The sequence below is a fragment of the Bos javanicus genome, chromosome 2, assembly GCF_032452875.1.
Source record: "Bos javanicus breed banteng chromosome 2, ARS-OSU_banteng_1.0, whole genome shotgun sequence".
In the NCBI taxonomy this organism is placed as follows: Eukaryota; Metazoa; Chordata; class Mammalia; order Artiodactyla; family Bovidae; genus Bos; species Bos javanicus.
Window position 1 is genome coordinate 48,397,988 of NC_083869.1, and position 12,760 is coordinate 48,410,747.

The 12,760-nt window shown below is 40.1% G+C and overlaps 1 protein-coding gene across 1 annotated transcript in view; it reads right to left on the reverse strand.

Annotated features, from left to right (window-relative positions):
* ACVR2A (activin A receptor type 2A) overlaps positions 1–4,779 on the reverse strand; it is a 96,222-nt gene extending 91,443 nt beyond the window's left edge. Inside the window, exon 1 of the mRNA XM_061438460.1 lies at positions 4,360–4,779. Within this exon, the coding sequence (XP_061294444.1) occupies positions 4,360–4,414 (55 nt within the window). The 5' untranslated portion in view covers positions 4,415–4,779. The remainder of the gene's footprint in view (positions 1–4,359) is intronic.
* Between the last annotated feature and the right edge of the window lie 7,981 nt (positions 4,780–12,760).

A 12,760-nucleotide genomic window follows, 5' to 3' on the forward strand; every position in this document is an offset into this window, starting at 1 on the left:
AGGGAGGTGTGTTACAAAGAAAAGTATGAGATTTATTTGCATGTTTTGTGAGAGCAACTTCAGAATTTTTCCTCTCTATGGTGTACAGCGCTATTTACCTTAAGTACTTCACTGTAATTCTTATCCTGGCTGGCTAACTTCCTTAAAACCAGAGTTCAAAACAAAATAAGCACTTATTAATTATGGTCAAATGTTAACCTCAAAAAGGACAAGGGTCTGCAATAGATCATAGAATATTACTTAGTAGTATAGCCTAAACGAGTCTAATGGTAACCAAAATCCAGATAACAGATTCTTAAGAAAATTATGTAATTAAGAAATCACTTTAAAAGTTTTTTAAAATTAAAAATTTGCTAGATAAAGGAAATATTCTTTCAAAAAAAAAAAAAAACTCAAGGTGTAAATTCAGTTTTTCCATTCAGGGAAGATGTAATAGTGAAAATATTTCTTCCATATGACACTTACAAAACTTTCAGGCATCATGTTAATCCATCTCTTTTCTTCTCCCTCTGTCACCCTCCCTTCCTCCTCCTCCTTCTCTCTCTATCTCTCACACCCCTGCTGTCACCACATCATTCCGTGATTTCAATAAGGATAGGAGGAAATAGTCTTAAAGATGATTATTAAGAGCAAAGAAACTACTGGATCAAAAGCAAAAATAATTAAACTTGATACCTTGACCAATCACTCTTCATATCCATGAATATACAGTCTTCAAAAGTACTCCATCATAACAGATGATTGGAAAAAGTTTATTTGTTAACAGTCAGCAAAAGTATTTTTATTAAAGTGCAATAGGATAAAATAACATATATACCTAGTCTATTCTCCTAGTGACTCTAATTTTTAAAGATAATGAAAAGATGAAAACTCTCAATACAAGCTCACCTGGAGATCAAAAATGCCATGTACTTGTAAAATTTAGATGACTAACTGTGGGAGGGAGAGCAGAGACCTTTTACTAATATACTAATGCTTTTTAAAATTAAGAATTTAGAATAGGGCTTCTTACCCTGAACACTATTGACATTCACAGCCAGATAATTCTTTGTTGTGGAAGGCTGTCCTGTGCATCACAGGATGATCAGCAGCATCCCGTCCTCCACCCACTAGATGCCAGTAGCACACCCTCTCCTCCTCCCCCACAGCTGTGACAGCCAAATACGTCTCCAAAGGGCCCCTGGGGAAGAGCTGCCGGGCTGGGGAGCAAAAGTCACCCAAGCTTAAGAACTACTGGCTTATAAGCAGAAAAAAATGAATTGAAGGGAGGGTGCTGTTTTGTTTTTCTTCTGGTATTAATGTTCCAAGATAATATATTTGAATCTGATCACAGACTATATTTAAGAGATTCTGTCTTATAGAAAACAAAAGCATTTAATATCTATCACTTGTTAGTCAAAGTTCAGAAGAGTTCCAGAAGATTCACTGTACTCCAATGACCCCTCTAATCACACATAGATGCACATATCCACACACACCCACACGGTATTGCCATGCCGATCAGAAGAAAATGCACAAAACTACTTTATCTCCATTTCTTATTTCATTAAATATATAGACCAGACTGTTTCAGTTCCCACAGAATCCAAAGGAATTCTCAGCTTATTCAATGCAACTCAAATACCACAATAGCTGCATCACTCTAGAGAGGATAAACCTAAACACTGGAGCAAGTATTAAACTCTTCCTCAGATTTCAACAAATTTGGAGAATGATACAAATTAACCACAATGCTTTAAAAACAAAATAACTAAGAAGTATATTTGTGTTTTGAAACAGAAGCTGAGTAAGGATAAGGACAATGAAAACATTCAAAATCAAAAGGAATCTGAAGGCATTTCAGGATGAGGGCAAAACTTAAAAATATTTCCCCCAGAATGAAAGGAGTGAATTATACACTTGGCCATATCCTAGAGGAACACTCTACATATCAGTCTCTAGTATCCACACCATGGGACGGAAAATGAAAAATCCAAGTCCACAAAATATTAAAGAGAACAGTAAACATCCATCCTAAACACCTGAAGTAAAACTGCTCTTTACTACTATTCTTCATTTGATTTTTAAAAAATCAAATATCCATAAAGAAACAAACAAAAAGTCAACTTTGGAAATGTTTTCTCATAAAAATAGCCATCCTCATGCTTCCAGCAGGCCAGATTAAATATTACACAGAAAAATCAATTAGAAAAAAAAATAATAATCCTCTTTGAGAGTGTATCTGATGCGTAACAAAAGACCTTTTAAAAAATCAGACATTTTAAGTATTAAAAATCTTCATGTATAAATATGGATTAAAGTCTTTAAGATTTATTTCAATTATCTTCAACAGAATTATATTTTAAACTACGACTTTTTTTAAAAACCTATTCAACAATACTTAATGAATTTAATATAAGTGCAATATCTATGTACTCTCCAGTAACAAAATTACTTTATTGGAAAATTTTAGCCCTATTAACCTCCTGACTCAGTGAAAATAATCCTACAAGAAACTAATGCTCAATTCTTTTTACTCCCAAGCCAAGCAAAGGAAGCTGTAAGATCTATAGCAACAGCCTGCTTTTCCAGAAGTAATACCTTGAGACTGCTCAAGAATAGCCTCCCTCAACAATTAGTGTGACTCCCGTGGGTTTGGGAGGGAATAATGTCCACAATTCCTTGGTCAGTGGCCATGATGCCCCTCCTCCTCAAGGGCAGGAGATCAGAAAAAGGGATATGAATAAGAGGAGTTCACCAACCAGAACATATAGGGGCAGAGGAGGAAGAGTACTACAGGAAAAATAAAAACTACATGGTTAGGTTAGGTCACAAAAAGCAAGAGGTTTAATGTTATCCAGTATTCATTCATTTCAGAGACACCATTGTTTATCTTCCTCCCCAAACCCTGCACAAAAAGAACCGTCAGCCTGCCTTAAGCATGTTCCTTCTTCCATTTAAACAGACATGATTCTTTTGGTTAATCTCTGGCAATGATCGCCATTTCACAAACACATTCAGCCCACCCGGAACTGATCAATACCACTACAGACATAAGACTAGACTTTATCCATTTATTAACCACAAGGAAATGTACCATTCAGCAAATTCTATACATTACAAAAGATTCTATTAAAAAGGGGGGCAGGGAGGACTGATGGACACCGACACACACACACACAAACACACACACCACAGAGGTACACAAAGAAAAGACTCCCACCCTCTAATTTCCCTGTGGCAAACGAGATAAAAGACATGGCCATGAAACCTGTCAATTCGTTGTCCCCCTATAATTCTATCTCACAACGTAATAACTGAATATTGAATTTTATGATAAATACATCCACTGCCACTTTAAAACTGTTTCATCTACAAACTAACTCTCCTCTTACGTACATCTGCACACCTTTGAGCTAGATACTGTATTCATTTACAGAATTTCAATACAAAAGCCTAGATAGTTTTCCAACCACTGGTTGCAACCACAGAACGTTCTCACAAAATCAAAATCTCAAATATAAATGGGCCAAATTCTTCTTCCAACCCTGGGCCAAAACCCATTTTATGACTACAGTGCATCTGACAGTATGTACAATTTCAAATGGGTTGTTCTAAATCGCAAACAATGCTCCAACACAACGCGTTTAAAATAAGTATTCCGTAGGTAAGCAAAATCTATGCCAGAAAAGAGCACATAAATGGTGGTTGAAAGCCAGCACATTAGCAACTCACAGTGGCAGACCTCTTCTGCACTGGGTTACTGTTAATACTCCAACAACAACAACTACAACTATTTTTAACACTGCTGGACACTGAAGTTGCAGAAAACGTGAGGGGACACCCAGATGAAATTGCTGATATAATGCATTGTTTCTCACGGTCAAAATTAAGTAGCAACTGACTTGATCTGCTGTGATAGTCACTGAAACACTGATTAAAAGACGTTAAAAATCACACACACAAACAAACAACAACAAAACACCCTTATTTTTGGAATATGCCGCACTAAAAGGACGTTTTGGAATATGCCTTTCGGGTCTCAAACCTTTGCATAAATTGTCACTTGTGGTATTTGCGGCTTAATTGCAAGCCAACCAGCGCTGTCATTCAGCGTTACGGCCACAAACCATGACTTTCTCACTTCCACAACAACAGAGCAGTCACTCTTATCAGTCGCCAACCAAACTCGAAAAGAGAAAAATTCATGGAGGTTTCCAGATCATAATCAGCCCGGGAGAGGGGGGGTGCGGAGGGCGGCAGCCGAGGGGCTCGGGGTGGGGAAACCTCCCCAGGCTCCGCTGGAGCTCGCCGACCCGACAACAACCGCGGCCTCCGGCAGCGGCAGCAGCCCCGCCGCGCCGCGCTCCATGCACCTACCTGAAGAACAAGAGATAAGAAAGACGGCAAACGCCAACTTTGCAGCAGCTCCCATTTTCCCGAGACGCAGGGGAAGCCGTAGGAAGTTCTCGCTAAATATCCAGTTCCCTGGGTCTTCCTCGGAGACAAACCTCCTGGTGTAAAATCAACCGTCATAAAACATATTCGGAAGCCCCGACCAAAAAAACGTTCACGGGGTCAAAAAAAAATAGAAAAAATAAAAAATAAAAAGAGCGAGCACAACAATAAAAAAAAAATGCACCACGGGGGGGAAAAATCGCCACACACAAGCACAACACACAAAACCAAACAACGAAAAGCCAACAACAACAAAAGCGGGTTTAAATCACTGTCAAAATCACTGTCAGCTCCGCTCGCCTCTCGGGTCTCTCCGAACAAAACGCCAGGCTGAGGCGACGAGGAGGCGGCGGCGTCCGCTGCCGCCCGGACAGTCCGGGAACCGAGCTGGGTCCGACGTCCGGACCGACCTTCAACCCGGACACCCAAAGTCCGCGGACCACTGGCGGCCGAGCTCGCGGCGGTGGCGGCCGAGACGGCGGCGGTGGCGCGGAGAAGCAGCGGCGGGCGGCTGCGGTGGTGCAGGCGGCGGCCAAGTTCTGGTCCAGGCTCTGGCTCCGGCTCCGGGCTCCAGGCTCGGCCGCGTTTTCGGTCCCCTGGCCTCCGCCGGCCCCGCCCCCTAAACTTCCGGTTCCGGCCCGAAGCTGGAAGCCAGGCACGGCGAAGGAACGCTCGGCAGCGGCGGTGGCGGCGGCGGCGGCAGCGGCGGCGGCAGCGGCGGCGGCGGCGGCGGCCGGGCGCAGAGCGCGTGCCGGGCCGTGAGCGCGAGGAGATTGTCGGGGAAGCGAGGCGGGAGCGGGGGAGGGGTAAGAGAGCGAGGGCGGGGCCGGCAGGAGGGCGAGGAGGCGGGGCGGACGGAGGCTCTTTACAGCGAGGCCTCGTCGTCCGGCCTGCTTGGCCTGCTGGGCGGTGGGGCTCGAGTGGGTGGCAAGTGAATGTTGTTGGGGTCTCGAGTGCATGGTTTCCTAATCGTGCTCCACTGACCTTTCAGCGGAGCGCACTCCCGAATGGTCAGGGGAGCCCGAGAGGAACAGGACCCGGGGCGGGGCGGGCGTCTGCGGCGCCTTGTCTTTCCTCTGGGGGGACGCCTCGTCCGCTCTTAGATCCCGGGCGCCGGCAAGCCGGGGTGGGACTTGGTCCTCCGCACTTGCCGACCTGCGGGAGCTGGTGTTTGTACCCCCAGTGGTAGCAGTGCGTCCTGCCCCTGTGGCTTTTGCTTTATGCATTTTGTATTTCGGTTAAAAGGGAAAGAAAAGGGGTTGGGAGGCTGGTGGAACTCGAGGAGGATGGGCTATCCACCCGGCCAGGATTTCCACGGTAATTATCGTGATGTGCAATGTGAATCCATTCCCTCCTTCCCTTTTGTACACAAAGCATTGTTGAGAACTGTTCTGCGTATAATAGGTTCTCAAATATTTATTACTCGCTGAAGAGAAAACCTGCAGATTTTGATCGACATATTTGATCAGACTAGTATTTACTTTTTCGAATTTTAGTTCGTTTAGGGCTTATTTTTACCCCTGAATCCAAGTTGATTTCTTAGATGCTATGCTAGGCACGGAATGGGATCCAAAATGTAAAAGTAGGATATCTACCTCAGGGAGTTCACAGTATTTGCTATAGTCGGAGCTGGCTACAGAATACAAACCGAAGAGAGTATTAAAGCTACCAGCTTTGTTATTTACCACACTTCAGCGAGCTCCCTGTAGGTGCAAGTCTTATGTCTGCTTCCCCGTTTTATGCCAGCATTCAGTGTCAAGCCTGATGTGATAGGTGCTTAATGTGAATAATTGTATAATTGACTAGGGAATAACTGCCTTTTTTCTTAAATACAATATTCCCACATGTAATCTACAAGTTTTGGGGTTTTACTAATAAATACAGAAAACATATCTTTTATATGGCTAATTCATGTTGTACTTGTGATTTACTAATTCCCACATTTACCCACAAAGCCAAGCCTTCTCCCTTGTATTTATAGTGTTTTATTTTTCTCTTCCTCTAAATTACTGTGTTTCTATTAAGTTCATCCTGTAATTATCTGCCCATTTCTACAACTTGTCAAGGTTATTAGTAATCACTGTGGCTCTTTAAACCCTCTCCAAGATTTCCAGTTCTCAAGTCGTGATGCTCAGAATTTGAATGATATTGTGCAACAGTTAAGAAAAGTAGTTGGTCTTCAAAGTGTCTAAATGGTCTCATGTTATGTAGTTCTTTGGACTTCATGAACTGGTCAGAGGAATAAATAGAAACCTTCCATTCTCTGATTAAGACTTGCCACCAACATTTCTAGAATGGAAGAGTGTATTTTATTTAGTTCTTTCAGGATTTTGATGTTAGTTATGCCCTGAGTCAGGCCCCACTGTTGTCTTATCTCTGCATCACCTCAGTATTTCTTAAATTGTGAAACCAGAACAAGTGGAATAACAGGAATGACTAGCAATAGGACTAAAACTTGAAAAAATATTCCTTATCTTACCACCCAAATTTCCCGTATAAGAATGCAAGAGAAGATGAAAAATATTTTTCCGTAATATGAAAAATGAGCAACAAGTCAAAGTCTTCACTAGACTATTCTTTAATAAAGAGTTAGCATAGCTCCTTGGTAGAAATTGTTAACATCCAGTAACAGTAATTACCTGTTTTGTTCCTGAATGTGTGTTCATTCCCACCCTCTGCATTTAAAAAAAGAATATCTAAAATACGATAGATAACCAACAAGAATCTACCGTGTAGTACAGGGAACTATACTCAGTATCTTGTAATAACCTATGTGTGAGTATGAATCACTTTGCTATACACCTGAAACACAACATTGTAAATCACCTATATTTCAGTAAAATTTTTTAAAACCTAGGAATAATGAAAGTATTCTATTTTATGTTGTTTCTAAAGATATGGCTATATTAATTAGATCAATAAACTAATACCAGGTATCAACTTAATATTGACTATTTCCCAGTTCACATGAACCAGAAATTCATTTTTGGCTAGTTTTTTTCACTTTTAGAAATATTCAATTTGTAAGTGCAAAAAATTAAAAAAAAATTTTTTAACAGAATTAGACTTGAGAATATATGACTAATTCCCACTTGAATTCCAAAGCTTAAAAAGATAGAGGTAGCTGCAGCTAACGCTACTGTCCCTCTTTCCTTCCTGTTTTCTATAATCACCTTTTCTTATCTACAAATCCAACACTTTCCTAACAATGCAAGCTGAACAAACTGGATTTAGGAAGGAAGGAAAGGAAAAGGAAACATGAAAGGAATTCTGGTTTGCCTGAGCTTTAGACAATTATGTGTTCAATAGCTTTAGCTAACATCACTCAAACCTGATACTGAGGCTTGCAGTCACTGCAGTGCTAAGAATTTCAAGTCCACAGTCCTGACAGAAGTTCAATTGAACTTACAGTTCTTCCCAACTGGAAGACACTCAAGAAGCCAATTTACCCTAGAGATTCAAGTGTGTGTTGACTGGATGAGGAAACAGGTAAAAGAATCATAGACTGCTTCCTGAACAAAGTTGATTGCTTCATATGCTTGAAGCTCACAAGGTTCAAAAACATAGATTAAATCTCCAACTGCAAGGTAAGGCTGCAATTGAACTGGGCTGAAATTGACCTCGCCTTTGGGACTGGGTAGTATGCCACACATTGTGAGGAAATTCACCTTAAGGTGTTCACCTGCCTTTGGATATACCAACAGCCACAAATAAGACATGCCAGATCTCTCTTCATTTTCAGGAAGATGACAATCCCTTTGGAGAATGAAGGATACTGAATTCCCCTTATATGAAGGATTTTAAAGTACTTCTGCTGCTTTCACCTACTGTAAAAATCTACTCCTATGTTCAAATAACATGGACATTCCTGAAGTGGCACAAGTAATGAATTTGTTATATACCTAAGCTGTAAGGCATAGTACAAGGCAAACAAATTTAGTAACTTGGTAAGTCAAAGGAAGGCAGATAATAATCATCTTACCTTCCGTGAATATTCTAGCTTTTGCCCTGTAACTTTCCTTTTCTACATATCCATAGCATTGCATTGCGCCAATCAGGCAAAAAAAAGACGTACTGAGAAGAATAAAGGATGTGGAAATGGCTAAGGGGACAAAACATTAAGACAGACTATTTTAGGTCAGGAAAGTGAGTTAGAGGAGTTAAGAGAAACTAGCTATGATGGAAATAAAGTATCCAGCACTTTGATAAAAAAGCTATACCAATGCAGCTGGTAATAAAATCTCAACAACCAATTGGTTTCTTGGTAACATCCTAGGGTGTCGGTTGAGGCTTAAGTCGTGTCTGACTTTTGTGACCCCATGGACTGTAGCCTGCCAGGCTCCTCTGTCCATAGGATTCTCCAGGCAAGAATACTTGAGTGGATTGCGATTTCCTTCTCCAGGGGATCTTCCCGACCCAGGAAACGAACCCAGGTCTCCTGCTTTTCAGGCAGATTCTTTACCAACTGAGCTATGAGGGAAGATAATCCCAAGGGTAACATTTGACTTTTTCTCCCACTGGCACCTTGTTCGAAATCCAGTAAATATGTGGGAAATAGGTTTAAAATGTAGGGATGATTTTTTTTCCCCACCCACCAATTTATATTTGTGACAGAGGACTTAGTTTTATCTCCTATTTCTAAAGTTTTCTATTTTATTTCTAAATTTTATGACTATTTTATAAATGCTACAACTCTTTTATTGCTTACTTTTTTAACTATTTTATTTCTAGTAGTTCTCAACTACTATTCATATTACAAAGAATAGTTGAGGCTTTGAGATACACTATGTAAAATGCCAAGGACTTAAGTCATTCAAGTTTAAGTAAAACAAAACTACTCAAAGTAAAGTTCTCAAACAAGTGTTAATCTCAAACTGTCACTGATCCTCAATGAGACTAGCCATAGACATTGACAACAACCATTTACATTTTGTAGAAACTTAACAGAATAATTTTACTTCACTGAAGGTAATAATAAAGGGCTCATATTTTTATTTTTATTTCATGTTTTTAGTAATTCAACATTACTATATTTTATAAAAAAATCTCATAGATTGTAAATTTGGCAAATACAATTTGAAAGGCACTGAAATAGAGAATAGGCTGTAAACCCAAGACTTTCTCAAATGCAGTGCCCTGCCTCCATTTTGACAAATACTTAAAATTTAAATAAGGCTTTGATGCTTAGTTCTAAAATAGTCCTACAATATTCTATAATGCACAACTACATAAGAATCAATCATTTTCACTATATTGTCCATCTTTATTCATTTATCTGATGTAAGTATTACATATAAGACTTGTGTGAAATGTTGATTGTATAATGATAAATGAAATGGATATAATCCCTGCCCTCATTGAGCTTACAGTAACATAAAGAAGACAGGAAAATAGCAAGTAAGCAAATAATTGTCAAATGTGAAGGATTATTTATAAAAATTGACAGGATGTTGAGATATAGGACAAGAATGGTAATATTAGATATGAAGAGAGTTCTTATATAAGAGGATGATTCAGGAAGGACTTACTAAGGAAGTGGCATTTAAACTGAAACCTACAAGATGAAAAGGAGATAGCTATGAGAGGAGCTAGTTAAGAAGGAACAGTATGTACAAAACCTACAATATGTTCAAGAAATTGAAAAGGCTCTTGTAGCAGTGAAAAGGAGAGAGAGGGAAACAGGCCCCAGACTACAAGATCTTATATGTCAAAATAACGTTCTTGGAGTTTATTCAAAGCGAAGCATCAAGCCATTGGAGGATTTTTTAAAATTATTTTTTAATTGAAGGATAATTGCTCTACAGAATTTTGCTGGTTTTTGCCAAATATCAAAATGAATCAGCCACAGGTATACATATGTCCCCGCCCTCTTGAATCTGCCTCCTATCTCCCTCCCATTCTACCCCTCTAGGTTGTTATAGAGCTTGAGTTCCCAGAGTCATATAGCAAATTTCCATTGGTATCTGTTTTACATATGGTATGGTAAATTTCCATGTTAGGTCTCCATACATGTCACTCTCTCCTTCTCACCTCCAGTGTCCATAAGTCTGTGCTCCATGTCTCTCCCATTGGAGGATTTTAATTAAGGTAGTTATATGGTCTGCTTTATGTTTAAAAGATTACTCTTGCTCTTAAATGGAGAACAGGTTGCAAGAGATTATCAAAGAAAGCAGCTAGTTAGAATGATGCTGCATTAAGTAGATTATGGTACCATGAACTATTATGGAAAGGGGTAGACAGATTCAAGATGTATTTTGGAATCAACAGATTTGCTGATGAACTGGATGACTCCTACTTTTTATCTCTAGCAAATGAGCAGCAATAGTTTCATTTGTTGCCTTGGGCAACATTTAAGGGGAGAGATACATTATAAGAAAGGAAATAGAGACATTAATAGTGGAAGATTTCCATTTTAAAAGTGTTAAAATTGAAATGATGTGAGACATACAAATGGAGAATATAAGATAGAATATAAGAGAATATATAGAATATATAGAATATAAGAGAATATAATATAAGAAATTGGATGTGGGTAACTGAAGTTTGGAGGGACATGCAATCTCAAGGATATACATTTGGGAATTGTCAGTACTCAAATGGTATTTAAGGCCATGGAAATGAATGAGAACCTCTAAATAATGAGTGGACAGAAAAAAGAAATTTAGCAAGTAGACGATTAAAAGCCAGGAAAGGGGATGAAAAAGTCAAAGTACTAACAGTTTTAAAGATTTCAAAGGAAGGAAAGGAAGCCAGGTTGAAAGAAGGGGAGAAGGCGGGAGAGGGGGCAAAAGGGGTGGTCTTACAGACATCTCCTGCCACCTGCAGATACCCAGGTGTTATGGGACTTTACCCTGGGCCTCCAGAGAAGGAAGGACTGGAACTCGGCCCTACCAGAAATCAGACCAGACCAGAACCAAAATTCGAGTTCTCTGCCAAGAGGAGGTGATCAGTCTCCAATCCTCAGCTCAGGATGAGGCCCGTCAACCAGATTCCTGCATCCAGGACCAGGGGACTAGAAAAATGGGGAAGGATAGGAAGGGTTAAGGAGAGGAAAGAGAGAGGGAAGGGGAGAAAGGTCAATAAAGTCTCTTATTCCTTATCTGGTCAGGGCACTCTGGCCAGTTTTCTGTGTCAGGAGGAGACCAGGGACAAAAGGGTCCCAGTTGCGGCCGCTGGGTGTGGTCCATTGGCAGGCAAGCTGGCCCCTGAGTACCCTGAGTGGTCAGCATGTCAGTCTCAGCAAAGAAGAGTCCCACCGAGAGTCGCCATTTGCTGCAGGAAGGGGAACCCCTTCCAGGGCCCGAAACTGGGCTCTTGTCTAACACTTGGAAATGAATTGTCCAAGGAGACACATGTGCTGACAAAGCAAGAAATTTTATTGGGAAAGGGCACCCGGGTAGAGAGCAGTAGGGTAAGGGAACCCAGGAAAGCTGAGCACCGAACAATTGATGCTTTTGAACTGCAGTGTTGGAGAAGACTCTTGATAGTCCCTTGGACTGCAAGGAGATCTAACCAGTCCATCCTAAAGGAAATCAGTCCTGAATATTCATTGGAAAGACTGATCTGAAGCTGAAACTCCGATACTTTTGCTACCAGATGTGAAGAACTGACTCTTTGGAAAAGACGCTGATGCTGGGAAAGATTGAAGGGAGGAGGAGAAGGGGATGACAGAGGATATGATGTTTGCATGGCATCACTGACTCTATGGACATGAGTTTGAGCAAGCTCTGGAAGTTGGTGATGGACAGGGAACCCTGGCGTATTGCAGTCCATGGGATCACAAAGAGTCAGACACAACTGAGCGACTGAACTAAACTGAAAAACATTAAGAATTTGAGAATACCAAGATGTTACTTGGAGCTGTTCAATGACAGCATTCCTCAACATTATCTTAACAAAATAAATTATTTTTAAAGAATATCATATACATTCTTACTTAATTTTCATTACAACTTTGTGAAGTAAGTAAGTAGCCTTGGTAATATTATTACCATTTCATAGACAAGAAAAAACCTGAGTCTCAGAGAAATTACAAATATATTAGAAGTAGGCAAACGGAGGCACATAGTAAAGAGAGAGAATTTATTGTTTTCTATTTTAAATTGAATTCAAGTTTATCAAATAAATTAAGGATAATTTATTAAATATTTAAAAGCATTTTTTAAGTTTTCCTTTCAATGGCACTTTTCCAAAGTATAAGTATGTTTTAACTGTCTCTGTATACAAAACATTCAGTCTTCATAGTTTCTCAAAAGCATTCACTGCAAAGATGAAGTTCCAGGCAAATGTGTGATTTGAACATTTCCCTTCTATAATATGGTGA